Raw genomic sequence first — 23,045 nt, 5'->3', positions numbered from 1 at the left:
AAAGATTTGCATTTAAAATGTGAGAATTATTCAATTCAAGGTTTCTTTCAGATTACGTATCTTGCAAAGGTAGTATTAATTGTTCACGTAATTAGTATGTCAATATTAGTCCGAGATATTTATGACATAATATGATTCGTTCAGGTCATATTTGCGCTTAAAAGAATGAGAAGAAAAAATTAACTAAATACAGACTGTTATATTCCTTGTCTTAAGACAGATTATCCACAATTAATACTTCGGACTTCAAAGATTGCTGTCAGTCACATCTGATTCTATTTTCCCTATCCTATATCCAAAAAAAGACCCAATATTCCTTATACTTTACTACCAATGATCATGACATCAGAATTCGAGATAGAAAATTTAGCGCTAAATTAATCTTCGTATTCCAGATATCCCTATATCCGATAATCCAATTCAATTATACAAATCATTGGTCCAAGAGAACCATCGAACGAAACATCTGTTCCCTTCTAATCAACACAAAATAATTTATGTTAGGGCAAACTAAATGATAGAAAACCTTACTCAAGAAGTCCCATCAGTCCAAAGGATAAATACTGACCGGCTAATATAAGGATATTATGGATAGAGGAAGACTCATCGGTAGCACGGATCAGTGTGGCGAAAACAGGGACCGCCCCGCTGTGAGACAGCCAGATATCCCAGAATGTTTTATACCTCATTAGGCAACAATGTGTTGTTACCAGGGTGAATTATATCGGGCATGAGACGCCCGTCAAGACAAATGGCTCGAACCGGAGGTAATTGTGGGCTTTTATTAGCTCTGGTTTCTCCTGTTGGCTGCAAATCGCGCAACGCCGACTCGGAGACGTTCAGCCAAGCAACGCCGGCGCGAGGCAACAGCAACACACCAGCAACCCTTCCAGTCAGCCTCCTTCTCGTCTATTTTCCTCCTCTCCGCGTGACTGTTGCTCGTTCGCCACTCCGTTTCTCCTACGCCTCCTTTCCGTTCGCCACTGCGTAATTACTCGCATGACAGTAACGCAGGAATGCGAATGTCATCTCTTTAATGCTTGCAGACTCATTATATTATATAGTTAATGCTTGAATTGTTTGATTCTAAATTATTCTTCCGTTACATTCATTCATTCTCTAATCAATCTCCAGATGATTCTTTTATAGAAAATATTGCACGTTGTTTTTCTTGATTAGTATCGTTAGAATTGATGATTATAAAGTTACTGGTTATGGAGTTGTAATCTGTTCTTCGAAGTTCGATTAATATAGATATTCTTAATTTTTGTTTTTTGTTTGCTTCGTTGAAATAAACATCTAATACATTTTTTAACCACGGAAGATTCTAGTTGGGATATTGTATTATATATCGTGTTATGAGATTTCTACATTGGTTAAAGTATGCCTGAACGAATCGGCAAGATTAATGTGGTCAGCGAGCGTGTTTCTTGAGATGTTTCACACACTTCCAAGGTTAATTATATCGCGGTGAAAATTATTGCGGCTGGAGTGCTGTCTGTAACTAGACCGAAATATCTTTTTTTATTACACTTTATTTAAAAATTTGTTCCCGCTATTTCTTAAATGCTGTGCATACAATTTAATTTCTCTACTTAGTTTCTCATCTGTCTTGTTGATGTTCCACTTTACGCAATATTTAAAACTTTGAAAAAGGATAATAAATTTATAATAACGAGCATTCAACCTACATGAATTTCCATGTAAACGTATTTAAAACGAAGGTAACTTCCGGTGTAGCAAAACTAATGGTCACTTTTCCTCTAAAAATTCGCGTATTACCGCATCCGAACAGAATTTTTCTGACCAAAAATTCTCGCGCGTAACAGCGCAGAATGGGGAAAAACGTACTTTCCTTTCACTCTGTAATAACGAGAAAATTTCCAGCTATTTTTAATTCTTTATACTTATCTAGTAATTCCTTTATTATTAGACACACGTTCGAAATTAAATCCAAAAAATAAATCCGATATTAATCCAAATAATTACAACGTTGCATTAACGTATTCTTTTCTCATTCTCTAAAAAAAAAACCTCTAAAAATACAAAAGAGAATTTAAAAGAAATAAAATCTATCATTTCTCATCCCTGACGCGTTCTCCGGTGTTCTCGAAATCGCAGAATTTTTTTCAAAAGGGAGAAAAGCGATGACATTCCGAAAGGTCGCGTTTTCGCGAGAAGGAAGTTGCTATCCATGCATTATTACGCCTCTAGGAGGTACCAGCCGCCCGAGGCATATGCGGGCCAAGCTTGTCCCCGTCCCTCTTTCGCTCGTAGTTTCGCCGTGGTTCATGTATTTATGCATTTCCAGCCAGTCGCCGCTTCTTGACTAGACTCCACGCATATACACATACGTCCATGGACCAGCGCCATTGTGCGCCAGACGATTTACATGTATTGCTCCTCGATGATGTACCGTGAAAGATGGCCAAGCGAGGGGCAAGAGCGGACCAAAGCACACAAGACGCTGAATTGCTTTTAAATTAGCGACACGAACTTTCGGGAATCTCGATATACATTTTGGAATGAAATTGTTTTATATTTCTTTGGTTTCTAATGGAAAACGAAGAGGCTTCATGATGTCTGTTTTAATACATTTTAATTGATACGCTGTGTTGTCTGAAAAGATATTTGGATGGCTCTTTGTGTTTTCTTTCCAATTAGGGGAAAAAAATTATCAAAAGATGTTTTTACTTGTTTCAAAATATGAAAGAAAACTTGAATAGAAATGATTAAGAATCATTAACAAGCATGAGAAGGAAGAATTATGTACATTCTGTACATTTTCATACTTTTGAAAGTAAATAAACATCAGCGGCATTATTATTATCTAACATTATAATTATCATATATTCGACACATCACCGTATTCAAATTGTAGCTAGTACAGTTGCATCAATTAAACGCGCGTACCACAAAGAAGTTAATTAAACTCAGTTCGATTCTTGGAAACTATGTGAGCAATTATATTCACATCAGGAAAATTAAATCGCACGTAGTGTGTCCACGGATATAGCTTTATAATTAATCGCAGCGTTAGCCACGCTGCAAACAATTACGGTGTGCGAGCGTTCTACGTTGCCGCAGTAATTTAATCGAACCCCGACACAAAATATCGCGTTAATTGTTATCAGGATTTTCGGATAATTACACAAACTCCGGTTGAAATAATTTAGCATCCCATGAAATCTCTCTTTCGCATGGTAGCACTAGGATCCCTTGGTTGCTGTTCGTTATTCAATCGCCATATTTACTCATTGAATTCAATTCCGATTCACTTATGGTATGATTTACTCTTCGAAGGCGTACCTGAGGATGGTGATGGGAATTTATTGGAGACGGAGGTCGTCCTGAATACGGGCAAGGAAAACGTAGACAGCGTTGGAGAGTGAGAGAGAGGAGATATGAGAGAAGAGAGCTCAACCAAAGGGACAACGAGCGTCGAAGGGAGAGAAAAATAAAGGGCGCGTCCTTTTCTCATATTCCGTATCCCATACGGTAGCTCGTGAAAGTTGCAAGAACATCTTTTCGAAATTCAGATTTATAACGAAGTCTCCTATTTGTTTCTTCCTTCTTGATGCTATTTTCATTATTTTTATTATTAAGCAGACAGGTTTTGCGGTTATGACTTCTACAAGCTTTTTAAATCTGTTCAACGATGGACCCTGATGCTCCTAATTCACTTTTTTATGAAATGTAATCAATTTCGAAACAAATCTATTCGATTTCCTTCTATTGAAGAATAAAAATATTAAAAGTATTATACAGTAAATATAACAGACAAACAGTACTTCCGGTTTTTTATAAAACAAATTTTTATATCAACTTTTATATAATATTTCTATTTTCATAAGTTAAAGTGTTTCAAGAAATAGATATCGTCAATGTTCTCGTAAAGTATGTTTTTGGTGAACAGAATCTATAAGCCATTTGTTCGAATCTGATACTAAAAAAAGGAAAATTCAAACCTTTCGAGGGGTCTTTGTGAGAATAGATGTGTATCTAGATGCGTGTTTGTGCCTTGAACGTATTGTACGCTATTTTATTGGAGGATGCTGAATTTTTATCCATCCCCTGTGCAAATAGAGGCCATGTAAAGCCATCCGGTATGGTCGTTCTTTAAAATGCATGCCGCCCTTAAATCAGGACAACAATAATTGTGTCCACTATCCGGACATGCCCGATTGAATGTGGAATATTTGTTGTTTCCTTACCCTCTGCTTTTATTCCCATTCGTATTTGTCAAATCTAACTCTTGGGTTTCGAGCAAAAGATATATTTAAATAATGTAATGGATTATTTTAACATACTAAAATTTCTACAGTGAAAAAGTTTTCTTTAGTCCTTAACATTCTTTTGATGCCTTCTATCCCGTAACTGATATATATATATATATATACTTATATGTATTATACCTAAGTTTGAGTTACACGTAATTGACAACAATTTAGTTTCAATTGCTTCGTTTTAATTCATCTTCTCTATGTCACTTGATAAATAATACTTTACTTTTAGTTACTTTAATTATTTTTTTTACATGGAATACACAATATACATTTAAATGAACCAGTCTAAAATTGATTAACTTAATCCAAATTGTAGATTATCTACGATAATAATCAATCGATCAATGATGATTCGATCAATTGTAGGACCAATTAAATGTTATTTAATCATGGCCAATTTCAAGGAAAGAAATAACAAATATTAAAATAAACGATAATGTGTCAATTTACGCGTGGAGCGAATTCTTGTCGATCAACAGAGCGATTTTGGAACGTCACAGACTGAAACGGCGGAAGGTGAAAAGGGAGCTAAAGGGAGGATACACCCCCCGCGAACTCGAACATGAATTAAAGTTTTAATTTCTCTAAATCACTGTTCGCCCTCGAGCGCTTTCCACCAGACGGTCCGTTACTTATGGCCTTTGCCCTTTTTACCGCCTTCTTTTTTTCCCGTTCGCCTCGATCTTACCACCGTCCAACCCTCGCCAATCGGCAGAAATCGATATGCACTTATCCGATGACTCTCGAGACCCGAGGCCTTTTTCGTTTCTTTCCTTTTTTCCTTCTCAATCGTACCTCTGCAACCATAACGGCCAGAAATCGTGGAGATTTAAATTTCCATGGAACAACGATGTCGTTAACATCCCTTCAGAGCCACTCGAAACTAACACAATCTCAAATCTCGTTGCAAAATAGTTCAAAAATCTTTTTTATTCATTCATATTATTTCAAATCTCAATTTTGAGCAACTTTATATAGTGAATAATTTCAATTTAATAAAACAATTACTTGTCTCTTAACGATGCAAAAATATCTCCTCACCGTAATATTTTACACGCTCGAATTCGACAGTCTGCTACGGTCCATAGGAAAATGTATCAAAATCGATTTAGAAGCGAGTTGCTCGCTCGCGGCATGCTCGATCTGCCCTTTTCCCCGGCAGTGACACGCGACAGGGTGAAACGGGGGTTGTTCATTTAAAATCATGAGCGAACATCGAGCGTGGGGCGCAGTCACAGCACGGCGAAGGCGTTAGTATTAACGTTAGGTGCCGGCAGTCCAGGGCCACCTACAAGAACTTCGTACACCGGTTTCACCCCCTTACTACCGGTGACATATTGTTTCCATTCTGCTCTCGGGCTAAAGCGCAATAAAAAACCAGCATAAATATCGCCGCCCTTGGCGTGCCGCGGCACCGATACCAGACCGAGCTGAGCTGTGGTCCGTGTAAGAACGAACAGGCCCCGAATACCGGTGGTCTACAATTACGTGGAAACGTTCTTTCGTTGGAAAGAGAAACGACCGGGGACTAATTTGTCTGAGTGGCTTTTTCGACGGTTAAAGGGCGCCGCGGATTGCGACCAACGATCTTTCCATCTCTTGTGAATTTGTAATGTTCTATGGCATTATTGTGCGTTTGAATGTCGTGTGGAGTAAAATACATCGGACATTTAATTAAGGGGTGATTTGTGAACAATTTTCTGTATTACATACATAAAGGTTTCAAAAATATATTTGCAAACAGATAAAAATATGTATGTTTCTGAAGAATTTTGAATACCTTTTTTTTTGTATATAAAAGATTGATTCTTGTAGTACTTGTACAATAGTTACAATTAGAATACATTACTTCAAAATTTAAATACTGAAAATATTATTTCACTAATATTTTTTAATTTTTTAAGCTATGATTTATTCAACGACCTTTAAAAGTCAGTATAATTTGATTCTAAAGATATCTTTAAATAATCGTAGAAATTATTATATCAATTATCAAGAAAGTTTGGGAACAAATTATGTGCAGGATTGAAGTTCTAAGTTCTCTTAAGTCAGGAATAATTCTCCAGATGAATTATATGTCCTTTGGGGCATAAAGTGTCGCGTACTCCTTATCAATACTCAAATAAGTTTGAAATAAAATCATACTTACAGCGTGACAGGTTCTTCAGGGCTCGAGGGTGAAATTGAGAGCGACATAGTGGTAGTTAAACATCGTGATGTACCTGGCGATCTGACTCGATCATCCACCTGAAACCAGAATATGAATGATAAGTTAAGAACCAACTTATAAACAAACGATAGTAACTTAAAATTTCGTAATATACTTAAATTTGATATTATACTACTTTCACAATATTCTACACGAACTTAATATGAAATTTTCGTACAATAACGATTGCTATTGATACAAAATATGAGTTTGGGTAGCGACATATAGTATCTGCTCCACGCGGTTGCTGATTTTGAGAAGGATCCATAACAAGGAATTATGTACACGATGGAATTCAAGAATACGGAAGAAATACTTCTCCGTGCACCTACCGAATTCTTTGCACGATCCTTGCTGTCGTCGATGGGGAATTGAGCAACAGGTAGATCAGATATGTCCTCGAGGTATCATGCTCGACAGAGCATACGCGTGATTTACTGTATAAGTAACTCATCGAAGGCACCCCTTTTTTCTCTTTCTCTTATCTTGGATTTGCTACTCGAAACGAAACGCGAAGGAAATAATTCTTTTGCTTAGATTCTCAACCTAGAAAGCGGAAACCGAGAATTTATATTCGAGGGTAGAGCTCGATATATATCCTGATAAATTATCAATTCCCTAAGAATTTTATTTCATCATTATATAATTGTATATGAGTTATGTGCACTGTATATGTTGTTATCTAATTTATATCAATTTGAAACATTTATTCTTATGACTAAAACATTATCACATACTTGTTTCAAATATAAGTAGTTTAAAAATATATATTTCCAATTTTGATTTCCTACTTTCCAATATTCGACTCTTTACAAACATTACTTAGTATAAAAACAATCGTAGTGCAGAGTTATCAAACCAATAAAGAATTTAATAAATCTAAGTGTATTCCTCAGAGAGAGCAATCTGATTTTTCATCCTCCCTATGAATTCCAGTGATCCTTTTAATCGAGCGGTCAGAAGCGAGGCATAATCGCGATTGGCGCGAGCTGACAAATTCAGTCGAAATTGAGCAACTTCCGACCCAACCCCACGCTTTCCAAAGAAATATTACGGCCATATTTTTCTCCGGTGAACGATGACTGAAGCTCTCCCGCGATTTCCAAGGGATTAATAATGGCAGTAGACCGTTCTACGACAATCGTAGAGAGAAACAAACGCAGCCCCGGGCAAGTGGACCAGGCTCGCGCCGACATCAATCTGAACGAGCGAGCCGCGCCCCTAACGAGCCACCGAGTCATATAAATTTTATTGCCATTTCATAAATCCCAGCAAACACCGTGAGTAACCGTCCCGATGCTGTCTGCGAGATTATCAGGAACGTATAAAGTTGCGGATCGTCGCGCGGTTACTGTCTTTCGCGACGCTCCCTGTGAAAACTCACGTTAAAATGTTCGAATAATACGTTCAACGTTTAATGTTGATCGAAGATTATCCTTGTGATATGAAGAAGACGGATTTTTCATTATACCTTATCAAAAATGTATCAGATTAGTTTGGAAATTTCTGTTTTAAATTAGAAAATGTATAAAACTTATCGAATATTCTCATAATAGACAATAATGCAAGGTTTATTCACCACGATTTGATTATTGTAATTCGATGATATTGACAGTATTTTTATGTAAAATTTATAGAAGGAAGTTGAGTTTGATTATTTTTTGAATATAATAGAAAATTGAAATAGAATAAATCGAAGAACGTGGAAATTTAATAAGAACGTAAAGAAAATAAGTAAGTATATAGTCAGACTAGCAAAGATTAAATAAGCGTATCTGAATCTTAAAAATTCATTTCATTAAGAAAGAAGCTACGCGTAAAACACCGTTTCGTATTTGCAAAGAACGATCTTGGTTTTTATTATGCCACAAATTATTTAGCGTTCTGAGGATATGTCTGAACCATACGAAGCCACGTATTTCAATTTTAAAACGTAGATATAAATGGAAAGCGATGCGTAGGTAGGATTGGGAGAATGGAAACGACAAGGTTATATTTATAATAAATAAGAGAGGAGTACATACGCCGGAGAAGAAGCGGGAGCACAGTTAATTCAGTTTTATACGACAACACTTCCGATCCACGGTAAGCCGGCGACAGTCTCTCCAGTTCTTCCCTCACGTTCTCTTCATCTTAACGCAAAGACGAACCAAAACCTGATTTACATTTCTTTCTCTTCTTGCTATAAAAATTCCGCGACGATAACTTCCTTTGTTCCACCCTCTATGGTCGAAGCTGGGATGAGCAACCCCTGCGGCTGGGAAGCCATGGGGGGTCCCCATAACACCGACTAGTTTTCGTTAGAACATTACATTTTTTTCCCCTTAATTAAAGGCGCTGAGAACTCCGGTCTTGTTAAAAAACTGTTCGTTACTTTCCATGATTCAATGTATTAAAATATTCAATCGCGTTAAGTTTAATTATACCAAGAATAATGGAATACAAGAGAATTTCTACTTTCGTTCTTTTCATGTTCAATTGTCTAAAGTTTAATTAGATTAAAAATAATGATCAAGAGAAATTCTTTCTCCCCTTCCGCGTTCTATATTTTTAACCCATTACACGCTCAATTGGAAAGAATAGCTTTACCATTTCCATATAGCAAGCTTCATTCTAAGGAGAATTTTGAACTCCATTTGACATATTCCACCGCAAGCAATTGCGTTACTGCGGAATCTACATAACGACGTTCGAAACTGTCGATCATCCATTCGGTTGGTGAAATTCCTTATTGAACGAGGAGTCAAACACGGAGGTAGAGAGAAAAAGGGAGACAGATAGGATCGAAATGTAATTAAGAGAGCAAATAATCCGAGCCGAACAAACTCCATGAAATGGATCAAAGAACTGGAAAGTGGGAGTGAGATGATGCAACGGGATAGGGAAAGGGAGAAAAAGGAAGGACATGTACCGATAGAGGCGCGTCGTACTGAAAGGTAGTAGGACGAGCTACGAGCAGGCTGCTTCTCCCTGTCGTCGTGCTGTCTAGCCAGAAGGAGTAGGGCAACGAGGGGCCTCGGCAAAGACCCTCGATAAATATTTCCGTCAAGTGACCGGGGTTGGAATTCAAAGAGAGCCGAAAGGTGGAATCGAGAGCGAAACGAGTCCATCCTCTCTTCAGCAGCCGGTTCAAGGGACGGTCGACGAGAGGAGAAACGATGGAAGGACGGGTGGGCGGAGGTGGCCTGGCAAGCCGGTATATTTGCGTTACGTTACGTAGTTGCGCGTTTAATCAGCCGTATACCCGGAAAGGGCGCGTGTGACAGAGGGAAGAAGGAAAAGAGGAACCGGCTTGACTTCCGGATACCAAAGAACGACGGGGCTTAAACAGCCTCGTACCTTTTGTGCGGCCAAAGAGACTGGATTTTGTTTACTACTGGACTGTGCTCCGTCGTCGTCTACCGATTTCGACGTGGATCATTGTATTCTTCCGTTTCGTTTTACTCTGTATTTTATTTCGAATTCCTTCCTTGAATGAAAAGTGTGTGTGGAAGTGGAAATTTTACTTGAAGTAGTGTTCTTCTTCTTTCTGAAAATCATCTTCCATCTTCTGATGTACAATGTTTTTTTAAGATTTTAGATTTCTGTACGATGTACTCGTTAGTATGAGAAAGTATGAAGGAAAAGGAGGCGAAGGAAAACGGAGGAGATGGCGCCTACGAGATGTCGATGGCGTGACAGATTGCCTCCAGTATTTTCCACCACATATATCATCGGCATCCGCCAGCCCTTAGTTCTAGTTCAATGCTCACCGCCGCCGTCTCCTTTAATTGGCATCACCTACACCAATCTACCTGTGCCGTCGTTCAGAAAATTCCCGACCATAGTTAGTTACGATAGATTATATTTGGAGGCATATCGGTGGTAAATGATCGACGGGAAGTCTTACATAATACTTTTTATATCTCTACATATGTATCTTCATATCATATTATACATTTTCTCCTACTGATGTTTCTTCTCAATAATTAATTATTATTGTATGATTTTACGATATAGAATTTCTAAATTAATTTTCATTTATTTATAATAATATCCTATATCGTAATTATCTTAGTGGCAATGAGTTCGAATCAAGCTAAGCAAGCAATAATATATTGATAACAAACCAAAGGGTCAGTGACAAATTGCAAACCGCACTTTCATCGTCAGGGATACGATTAGGGAAAAATTCGTGCTGTTTTAATGGGGAGCGAAAATTAAATACCGCGGTGTCCACCCCTTAGGTCCGGCCACCTAATAATTCATACGAGGAATGTAAAAAAGGCGAGCCCTTGTCGTCCTTCTCGCCTCCAACCACGCGGCAAAGAAGAGCGAGAACGAGAAAATCGAGGAGGGAGTAGAAAAATACGAGCTCGTGTTTATCTTGAGATTTGTAGCCGCTCTGTTCCCGATATTTATTGGCCTTCTAGGGACCGTAGATGCCACGGCCTGACGGACCGTTAAATTTTATTATGTTTTTTTCACCGATGCCGAAATAACGCGTCACTGAATATGGCTGGCAACGTCGTCGTAAAGATAAATCCTGATCGTCCGTGGATCGTCGTTTCCGCTGTGAAGAACGGGCCTCGTAATATCGCTATTTACTTCAACATCTTTCAGCCTCTATCCTTTACAGTACGCACTAACTATGTTTCAAGCGAACTGGTACTCAAATTGTACGTAAACTTGAAGTTTAATGAAGGTTTAGAAATATGAAATTGTTGTTTCAGGAAACTCGATCCTCATTTGGCATACATAAACTAATATATAACAAAATGTAACTCTATTCAAATCTTATTATCGTTCCGTGTTTCACGAAAGTTTCGTTTCATTATCTATCGCTGACAACCGTATTTAAAATATAAACTTTGAGTTTTCTATATTTTCTAATACACAACATAAATATACAATTTTTTAAACTTTGACGATATATATAATGTAAGCTCGGTGTTTTCATGAAAATTTCATAAGCCAGAACACGTGATACAGCCGAAACGAAGATTTACAAGTCTTACCCCGCGTCTTACCCCGACGAATTCATAAAGAAGGATCACGACACCAGTAACCTAACTGCCTACCGAGGTCATATTTAGGATTAAGGAGACGGCGGTTGCAGCCTCTTCAGAACGATAGTTGCGAGCGCAGTGGAAGAACCCCGCTAAACCGAGCAGCCCATTATCTTAACAAATCTAATCTCGCGGTGGCTGTTTATAAATGTCTTGTTTTCCAGCGAAACGGCACCGCGGGTTGAGGCTGAAAGGGACAGAGCGTTTCTAACCGCATTTCGGCTCAGATCCCTCATTAACGTGAGTGGGTGGTGAGAAACGAAGCACATAGTACTCTCGTGTATATTGCGCTCCTTGAGCGCAATGAAGAAAGTTCAACTTTGATAAGATTTTTCAAAAATGTATTAGTGTAATAAAAACATATTAGTGAACATTTCAAATTTTTCTTATAATTTCAAATTTCGTATATTTTTGATACCCGCGAGTATTTAAATGTTAATGATAGTAATTATTGAATTACGTGGCATATTAGAATTATTTTAAGATATTTCAAACACACGAATAAAATTTTTATCATTTTTCTATTTATAAAGATGTAAAATTTTAGGAACTAATGGTCTCATTATTCTAACATTAAATTGTAAATTTAGGTATATAGGAATGTAGGAATATATAATTAGGAATATAGGTAAATATACATATAAAATAGAATAGTAATATAAAATTTACAGTTTCTTCGATTCTTCTATTCCTTTTTCTAACAATAATTCAAATAGAATCATCTCAAAAAATCAAGTTATCCTTATCTATCAACCAGAATGTCTTTATAACGCACCACTACATCCACGACTTTATTCGACCTCTGATTAGTAATCAATCCAAGAATTTGGCTAAACTCAGGTCAGGAACATCCTGAAATAGCAAAAATCGCATACACGTGAGAATATAGATAAACGCAACAGCAAGAGACAATGAATACAAGTGCGGCATCCTGGCGAGAATAAGTCTCTGTTATAATAAGATGGAGACTACAGCTTGTCGCAAAACTAGAGATCCTAATCCCTTAAGAACAATAATAACAATCCTTTCTCTGTTAGTCCCGGAATGAACGTTAACTGGAGGACAAGGACGATTAGAACGAGGCAGTTCCAACCTAATTCAAGGTCTCGCGGAAGGTTGCGCAGTAATCTCCTATTCGACTTCCCTTGAAATCCTTCTAGACCACTCGCTAAACCTTCGTTTACACTTTCTTTCAACCCTTCTTACATACCTTACAACACCTTTCATATTTTAAACGCCGCCAGGGATTAACTAACGCCGAACGATCGCTGAGCTGAATAAGAAACAAATGATAAAAGAAAAGAAGCATAATATGTGTCTATTAATGAAAAAGGACTTGTAATTTTTCGAGGGATTTTTGAAAACTTTGGCTGTTTCTAAGTCGCATGCAACAAAGTTTTTTTCATGGTACAAAGAGAAACTTGCAACTCTAATATTCTTTTTTACATGTATACTGGACATTTCTCTTGTGTGATGATTTTCAAATGAAAATTGTTTCTATTTCTAAGAGAGGAATAACAAAGATGTTTCGGTTCAAATTTCTAGAAATCTGAATTTTGGAAATCAAATTTTTGCTCGTAAAAAGTTGAAGTTTATTCTGTAATATTGAATAAAGTATTATTTCTGTAAGCGTGTAACTATTGAAATATTCTATTGAATATCGAAATAAGTAATCCAGAGTATCTCTTTGATCTTTACTTCTTATATCATTCGCTATATTAATTTCAAAGACAATTCATTTGAAATTCCTTGTTCTGAGTATCCTTAAGAGTTTTCGTTAGCTTTTGCCAACTTCTTATCAATATTAACATCGAAAAAGGACTTAATCAGGTCCTCGGTTGGTAGGAAACCGCAGTTGCGACGAGAACTCTTTCGCTTTAAATTTTCATTCGACTCTCGTACAAGGAGGTTACGTCGGGGACCTGTTTCATCCTTCAAGCCAGACTCTCTTCTTCGTCCTCGTCCTGGGCGTAATTTGCACACAAAGTACCGAGGAGATGTACCGTGTGGGCTACCACGGTGTGCACGTTTGTGTACGCGCAGACACGTGCACAACCTTTGCGTATGGTATAGACTCAGAAACATTATGCTAACGTTCCTCTCTTCTACCCAATACGTTCGTTTTAATAGTTATCGCGTGTCCATGAAAAATATTATATTTTCATGGAAACCTGATGATACTAGACAGAATTTTCTACATTTATACAGGTTTTAATAAGAAATTTAAAAATATTCAGTAGAATTTTAATATTTATAGTAAGATTTAGACAACTTGAAAGGAATTGAAACGACCTCTAATTTAAAATAATGTTTTTAGTTCAAAAAAATATTTTCTGTTTGATGCTAATAGAAGACATATACGACTAACGAGCCTTAGCAATTTCAACGAACGAACAAGATAAGATTCTTTTCAGCAGATAATAAAAAACCTGTCACGTAGCGGTGGCTTCGTTCAAGACAGACCACTGAATCCGGAGGGTGGCAACGAAGAAGCAACGAATAAGGAAAAGAATACTAATTCATTATTCAATCTGGGTCGAGTGATTAGCATGCGCCAGTACCCGGCATCTTCGTCCTCGGTTCCTTCTAAATAATGTAAGACGTATACCATCGTAAGAACGTGCTGGTACAGGCACGTTGTCGTCGAAGGATCTTCGTCTCCCTTCCTATAATTTTGCACAGCCTCAAATTCGCATTTAAATAATTATGCGCAACGCACTTGCACTGGATATAATACTACAATACAACATTTCCACGATCAGACGCGTTAATTAAACTGATAATTTAAAACTACGCGAAAGAAGAATTGATCAGTAAGCTTGTATTATATAATCATTCAGTTAATATCACTATAAAAAAGTTCAATGCTTTTAAGACTACTTCCATCATTAATCTGTCATAATAATAAAAAAACACGACTATAAGGTTATAGCTATAATGATTTCGTGTTCAGGATACTTCAAAAGGATAGTCATCTACTGTGACAACCATAGTCTAATGACATAACATTAACGAAAAATTGCATTTCTATAAACTCACTGAGTTTCCTCATTTTGGTTATAACAATAAAAATGAAGCTTAAAGGATCGTCGCAAAGTCTGGTCGCATTAACTCAGCCCTCGTCAACGGGAAAAATCTAGAATCCCACAGAGACGTCTCTTCCACCAGAGATAAAGCATTTTTAATACAATTAAACGCGAATCTCCACGGTATCCGTTCTTCTTTCTTCTCCAAGGTATCTACACCCTAACGTCACCCTGAACCACTGTGGTCTTGGTTCAAGATCTGGATGTAAGAAGGGTTGTACTCAGCTTGCCTCTGGGGCATGTTAATGCACTCCGAGATCTTAGCACTTACACTCCAACACGCTCGCTGCTCCTCGTCCTCGTCGTCGTTCGCCTGCCTGCTTTTCCATCCCCAGCCATTTTCTTTCTCTTAAACTACCCCCGACCAAGTCTACACTGCCTCCAGAGGGCTTTCACGGACGACGCCTTAAATCCGGATCTCTGCCCTCACCCTGCTTCTTATTCAACCATCTTCCTAGCCGCCTCCGAATCCGACAGCATTGCTGTCGCGATTTTCTTCGCTGAAACGCCCAGGAAGCGGTTTTCAAAATGCACAACCTCTGTGGTGAGACATGATCCACGGGGTGGCCACGATATTCTGTGAGTGCCAACCGTTTGTGATCTGAATTGGGAGTCTATGAGTTCGGTCACCCCTTCACACGTTAGTTAGTCTAATTCCTAAGTAGAGTCATGCAAAATTGAAAACAAGGAAGTTTAACATTTGGAAAACTAAATAAGTTAAGAAAGTAACCTTCTTTCTTACTTTCTTCCATATTAATTATTTGAAAGTGTAAAGTCTGAGAGACGTACATAGGTTTATAGTAGACTTGTATAGCATAGCTAGTATAGCAGAGGGTATGTAGTAGTTGCTAATATAGTAGACTTATATATTAATATACATCGCTATAGGTATAATAGATTTGTCGTCTAGCTTTAATCTCATTCAAAATCTTTTTAGTGTACGAATAATAATTCCAAACTTTTCCTAATCAAATTGCTCGTTCATCGTTCCGAGTATTCCTCACAAGTTGATGGTACACACGCGTTGTTAACCGAGTCACGTAAAATCATATTGTTTCTCTTAAAACTTGCGCTTCTTTGGAAGCTGTAGACGAAAAAAATAAAAGAAGGTCGGGACGAGGAGAGGGACAGGAAGCGCTCTCATTCGCAGAAAGAAATCTTAATTAACGAAGCCATTGTTTCAGCCGTAGAAACTCGATAAGAGCGACAGCCACGAGGATCGAGCGTGGCTTACCGTGGTGGATGGGGATCGTTTCCACGGTGGCTAGGGTGAAAAGGAAAAAAGGGCCGATTTTTTTCAAGGACGACGGGCACACTGGCCACAGCGACCATCGACAGTGGCGTTCACGAGGGCACACAAAGCTCTTGACGGATGGGTAGCCACCAGCGGTGCCGCAACCCTCATGGTTACGAGTGACCACCTGTTGAGGGTCCTGTACGCACCTGTCTACGCACACACGGCTCATCCCACACGCTCCCTCCGCAGACCCGTGAGCGTGGATGATATTTCCATCCGTGATGACCGAAGAAACGGCCCGGAATAACGAGTGCCCGCGCGCGTTGTGTGTCCACGATGCGTGAAGCTACGTGGAAAGAGAAACGAGGACGGTGTAATCGCCTGCGACTACTGCCAACACCGCCTATGATAACTGTCTGACCGATTAACAGAATCTCCTGGTTAACTGTATGATGAAGAGGGTGATTGAAGTGGATGTTCGGTTTTGTCGACATTGGAGGGTGGAGAAGCTTTGACTCTCGTGAACTCGATAATGAGGAAATTAGATCAGTTTTCATCTAGTGATCAATGAGTATTGGAGTTAAGAGTATCCTTGATTAGCTTAAAAGTTCTCGTTGTATAAAATGAGTTGTAATGGGAAATTATGTCGAGCAATATTTTACTTTTACAGATCCGAATTAAATACCTAAATCTCTTCACAATCTTTGTATTTATGGTATTTCTTGATTTATTCTTGGTTCCTTATATTTGCTTCTAATCACATATACAGTGAGTACGTGGTTGGTAGGCACTTGAATCCGATTGGTTGTTCAGGTAGACCCGATACAATTATAAAAATAGGCGTACGTATTGGCCGAAACTTCACATGTGTAAATAACATCAGATTGTATCACGTGGCTAGCAAATAGTTTTTCCTTTTCTTCTTCTCTATCCGACATTCGGTCAAGTTTTCATACTTGACTTATAATATGCAAGAATTCCTAATTTAAATAAAAGACTTCTCTCTTAAATTCACTATTGTAACCAAATTATTCATAGCGTTATCGAAATGATAAAAGATAGATATCCAGATAGAAGCGGTCATTCAATTCTTTCGAACCTGGATGGAGAAGTACGATGTCGTTTTTACTAGTCGGGCGCTCTTCGATTCAGAGACCGGCGTTGACTTTTTTTTTATTCCCTGTCCCCTTTCCCATCCCTTGGTCGATCCTCGTTCCAGAGGACCACAGAACCGTACGACCACGGGAACGCTTTATTTCCATCCCCGTCGCGATCGTTCCATTTGTTTCGCAGCCGGCATCGCATGGCTCGCGGCGACGAGCTTTCTCTCTTACCTCCTCTGTTCACCCTGCGTCCCACCCCCTCGCTCTGTTCGCTGGTTGACGCACGTTCTCTGCGCGCCCCATGGCAGATTCGACCGCTGAACGAATCGACCCGTCGTTATCTCGACATATCCACAGGTACGCTTAATACGTCCAGGCGACGTATTTATTCACCGAGCCGCTCTTCCACTTTGATGAATGACGCGACGTCGCGCGCCGCTTCCAACGCTCCGAGCATATTTGTGACCAGCTTCACGATGAAACCAACCCGAAAATCAGCGTACCGTGATCCCCTCGTATCCTTTTTTGGTTTTGTAAAGAGGGTGAAGCGAACTCTCGTTTTGGTTTGCAACGAAATCAGTTTCAATTTTGAGTATCTATAATACTAATTACACTGCGGATATTTGTACAAGTTTAGATTGTTATATTATTAAAGAAATAGACACTCAATTTTCCATAATTGTATAAACATCGGAAGTCTAATAATATGGTACAGTAATATTAAAATAGTCTTCGAACTTTTATGCCCTAATCTTGTTCTCGTGCAAAAAAAGAAATACTTTCAATATCTTTAAAATAAAATTGATTTATCGCGTTTCCTAAGAAAAATAATAACTTTAAACAAAGTTTGATTTACCATGAGGATAAAGTAACGTTAACGGAGGCGTGAAGTTAGAAGCGTGGAAATACTTGACGAGACCGATGCTTATTAGTAATCCAAGATCGTCTCAGCCATTACGCATTAGGATTCCGAGATAACCCCCGAGATGCCATTTCCAACCCTCTATTCATGTTTCACCTTCTCCTTGACAATCCTTCGTCATCAGTCTCAACCGTCTTGTCACGTAAGATTCAACATTACGTTCGTTCAGAACGTGGCGCGTTTCAAATCGCATTGGCTTGTGTCATCCAGCTAAATCTGTTCTTCATTTTATCGTCTCATTTAATGAACGCGTCAATTTCATTTTCCCCGTTTATTGTATGTTGAGGTTATTTGATGTGTGAACAGAGGAACGCGTGGATAAATTGTAAAGTAGAAAATATATTTTAATACAGAAGTGTAAATACAAGTAGGAATATAATTTGAGCTGGTCCAGATCCGCAGGCCACAGTGTTACCCTATGACTGAAAGCCCTGAAGCCATCGTCGCCTGTCTACTGTTTATGGTCTGCCTTCGTCCCAGTCTTTTGTCTATACGCTGTCGATGGCTTCAGTGCTTGAGAAAACTAAAAAGACCAGATGTAGAGTTTTCTTAGAAGTGGTGACCACTTCAACATTGTAAATAGCAAAACATATGCAGTTTCTAATTACAAAGTAATGAACTCCTCATTGGAATAAAATATCAAGGATCTAATACATACCAAAATTTTTCTGAACGTACAAGATTTAACATCTTCATCCAATAAAAAGAAAAATCAAGGAACAAACTTTCACATGAAACTTCCGACGATCGATTCATTTAAACGATCATCGTCTAACTACGATTGAATCTAAGGCCCAGTGCAGACGTGCGGTTTGTGGTAACGTGGCCGCCTCCGGAAATTGCCTTTGCGTTTTAGAATAGCAGAGATTTATATAAAACGGTTCACACGGGACGCAATTCTTAGACGGCAAATTGACGCAAAGCCTTCATGTGAACTGTAAGAAAAAGTGCACACGCAAATATAGTGGCAGTTTGCCGCAGAGTAGTGGTAACGCTGCCACAAACCGCTCGTCCGTACCGGCCCTTAGGATGATTGCAATTCGTCAAAATGGTCAAAGCAATATAAAAGCAGAAAAAGTTGAGAGTGGGCTGTCAGCGATGGATGCGGTCGACTGCATCGAAAGGCAATTGACGATGAAAGTGGCACGAGTAGCCTCCGCACCGGTCGCCTGGCCGAGCTTTTTCAACTTCGTCCTTCTGACGGTGGAAGAGATCGCCGTTTAAGTGGCGGCTCGCTAATGATAGTCCAACCCTTCAAGGACTCAACTGACTGGCCTCTCGAAGTCAGCCTGCATCTGATGGTAACTTCAATCCGTTAATTGGTGTACAACTTTTTTGCCGTACTTCTTTCCCTGTTCCTTTCTCGGTGCCTCCTTTGCGGTTGCGTTGCTCGTTACCCCCCTTTCGCTCTCCCCTTCCTCTATGTTTTCTTTCTGTTCTTTTTCCCTTTTTGGTACAAGAGGAAGGAAAAATTTTATTAAATTAGCAGACGACAGGCGACGTCGTTCGGTGGTTTCGCAGAAAAAATATCCCTCTGCTCCGCTATCTCTTCAGCCCTCTCTATATTTTTTACCGAACCCCTCTACCCCTCATCCAGGTGATCCAACAGTACCACCGCTTTCCAACTTTATCCTGTCTGTCCTCGCCCGTTCTCGACATTCGTGCTCGAAAGAACTTCGAAAACTCGTTTAATCGCGCGGTGTGTAATTTTTTAAGCCTTCTCGACCACCGTTCCGCTGGTCAACGCTGGAAAATGCGACCGTCACGTTACCGAGCTTCTCTTTGAACCGACCAATACAGAAGAAAAAATGGGTAATTTACGGGGTAATTTTAATGGTAAAAAAGGAACAAATTTGGTGGGAAGGGAAAAGGGAAATTCGCGTACTTCGGTTACATTTGATAAAAAATTAATGGCCATAACTCTGATCTTAAACGTTAATCGAGACTACACAGTTGTGGCGACATGTTATAGATCAAACGCATCGCTCTGCGACAAAAGTGCATGTCATAAGCTTGGAAAAATCGGTAAGCATCTCTTTGCCATAATATAGTTCCGACGTAAATTTTTAGGGGTCGTATGAAATATTTATTTTTTAAATGTCTACTACAATTAGAAAAATACTTTCCGAAAAGGGAATTTAATAGAGAAAATTTTTGCTAATCAGGTACTATCCTTGAAATAATAAAAAATTTGTAATGATTTCGAAATAGTATCATTCGCAGATGCTTTATTATATTCATTAAAAAAAAAGCGCGTAGATTCAGGTTAATAGAATTCATCGTGGTAATGAAAATTCAAGCTTTTCGGTCGTTTCACGTGTCGTGGTTCATTATTGTTATCGATTTTCACTCGTCAAAATGATTACTTAGCAATTCTAACTAAAACAATCGATGCAAAGAGGGACAGAAACCGTGCGGATTCGAATCGATTAAAGAAGGAAGCGGATATCACCAGCGGTATTCAAATCGATTACACGGTGGCCAATGTAAAAATTATGCAAATTCCGCTTACAAGTGAATGGGACCCTCGTGACGAGCGAGGTTACAATTAAGCAGCAGCCAATTCAATATCGTGGTCCATTCGACGGAATATTCAACGGGCTGGTATTAAATGTCGCCTGGCCTGTTTATACAAAGACGAGTCGGTGTACTCGCTGATCTTCACTTCTATTGTTGCACTCGAGGTGACAAGTATAGATAATCCATTGTGTTATAATTTGCATAAATGTTACTAAGTTTACCATATTTATGTAGTTACTTATCCATAGTACTCCAATTTTAAGTTTTGAAATTACAATTTTGATATTTATAAAGAATTATTTTCATGAGGAACTTATTACACCGAATACATACATAATTCTTAAACGATAAATTCTATATCGATTATATAAAATTGCATTTTCGGTAAATACTACTTTGTTAGATTACGGAGTGGGATACACGACTTAGACTTTACCTTAATGCTTGAAGCATTGATGGAATTACCGGTGGTTGATGAGTTTAGCGGTAGGGATAGGCGAAATGAGTGATTTGTTCTCTGTCTTCACCCTCACTTTTCTGTCTTACCAATCTTCTCCTTCAATATCACCCTCCCGCCTGCTCTATTCTATAGCAAACCATACTCCACTTCTACTCAGGAATAATCCTCTATCGTGTGAACTATGTCTTTATACACGACTATAGTAACAAAACCATTCTTTATATCTTATAAAATTATAAATTTATGGAGACATCTATATGTTGATATTTAAAATTCAATCGAAATAATTACAAATCTATCTTAAATTCAGTATGATTTATCAGGACTGAAGTAACGCTTATGAATCTTGTAATTACACACAGTTAAAGACATAAAATCCTAATTAGAAAAAGGTTGGGAACGAACTAAACCATCTCGAACGAATCTTCGAACGTTAGGTCGCATTATGGGACGCTTGTTCCTCGCACCCGCTTTCATCTACATATGTTCTCGTCAGCTGCGCTTTGTTTCCGGAATAAGAGCTCATTACGAATGCAAAACCGCCCATTCATATTCAAAATTTTATATCTCGTTCGTGTTCCCGCGACGGGGCTAATTTATTCGGATTCGATCCGTGCTGCGACAAATCCAACGACTCCCGCCCAGCTTCTCTTTACCTTCTTTTTCTCTACTTCACTTCCTTTACCTTCTTTTTCTCTATTTAGCCTTCGGTTTCACGACTATTAATAATACCGCCAACTTTTTATTGCTCATTTTGTTCTGACTTGCAGATCAACCTTTACGACCGAAAGAATCGATGCCAGCTGACGTGCTTTTAGGATTCGAAGAGCTTTCATTTCTACATCGACTCCGTGAAGCTTGCAACAATTATGTGGTGTGGGTCGATCTATGACTTTAGTTGCTTTTCTATTATTTCTCTCCTTTTCTGTGTATCTTCCTTAAAGATAAAGTTCAAAAGCCAGCAACCTCCTATTTAAAGTCGCCCTGTCCAAATAATCTTTTATCCGCTTCAAATGTCATCGGCCAACATCGTAAAAAAAAAGAAAAAAAAATCAGACAGTGTCCACATCCGGCTTAGTCGGTACGAGCGAAACCGAAATTTTCTAGCTCATAATGCATACATGATATATGCATACAGTCCTAACTCGTTGGCTCGACGCGGCGAAGCAGATCCCGGGCAACGCATCCTGCTCTGCATCTCGTTTCTCCGCATCCCATCCTTCGTCCGTTCGCGGCTCGCTCCGCCTCTCGTCGAAGAGATAATCATATTAACCGGGCTATAACTTGTCTATGCATAAGCATAATACCGTGGCGCGGCGTGGTCCTGGGATCCTGGCCAGGATACGGGGTATATTTTACGCGCTCTGCTCGGCCGCGCGCACACCCCCAGGACCAGCCAGAACCCGAACTCTCCAGTCGTTGCTGGCTGGTTGAAGCTTGGGCTCAACCGGCAGAAGGGCGAAGCCGGGGAGAAGTTGCAATGTACAACGTTAATCAGCCTAATTGAATTAAGCACGCGCGACTGTTGTAATTATGACTATTTATAATGATTCCGCCGCGTGTATCTACCCTACGAATACGTCCCTCTCCCTCTTTCAACGGCGCGCGAGTCGCTACCGACGAATATTAGTTTACATGCGCGTACACGAATCGCGTTTAACGCTGCCGTGAGCTTCGTTCGCTCTCGAGCCCTTTGGGGAGCGTGTGGTGCCGCGGTTTCGTGGATGAACCAGCCCCTTGGACGATTCAGATCAGAGCGATGAGGTGGAGAAGGATTAGTTTCGTCAAAATTGAGAAGTTTTGTGTGGTTAAAAGGAAGTTCCATAGGTAATTTAGAGTAGTAAATTACTGGCAAGATAGATTGTAAAGTATGTTAAAGAACTTGATATCATGGCTAACTGAAAATAGTTTGGATAGATAAATAAAAATTAGTTGCGTTAACTGAACGAAGATTAAAGAGGTTGTACTTTTATAACTCATTCTCCTCCACCTAAGATCATTTTGTTAGTATTAAGACTAATCCAAATACAATTCATCACTTAGACCAAAGATCAGTAAATAATTATCACCCACGTTTAACGGCCAACGAACGAAAAAAGATCATGAGGTAAAAGAATTCGCAGTCTTTAAGGCAAACAGCGTAACCTACTTATCTAATTCGCTTCCTCTTTAGC

General features: G+C 39.0%; 1 protein-coding gene across 9 annotated transcripts in view; it reads right to left on the bottom strand.

Moving 5' to 3' along the window:
* Positions 1-23,045, bottom strand: part of LOC132908170 (mucin-2-like) — a 304,671-nt gene that overhangs the window by 38,254 nt on the left and 243,372 nt on the right. For all 9 annotated transcript variants that reach the window (XM_060961891.1, XM_060961890.1, XM_060961892.1 and 6 more), the window contains one exon: positions 6,436-6,533. In XM_060961891.1, coding sequence (XP_060817874.1) covers positions 6,436-6,533 — 98 coding nt within the window. The remainder of the gene's footprint in view (positions 1-6,435; positions 6,534-23,045) is intronic.

The sequence above is a fragment of the Bombus pascuorum genome, chromosome 6 (genome assembly GCF_905332965.1).
Source record: "Bombus pascuorum chromosome 6, iyBomPasc1.1, whole genome shotgun sequence".
NCBI lineage: Eukaryota > Metazoa > Arthropoda > Insecta > Hymenoptera > Apidae > Bombus > Bombus pascuorum.
Note: the sequence above shows the minus strand (reverse complement) of the source record. Positions and strands in the feature narration are given on the sequence as shown.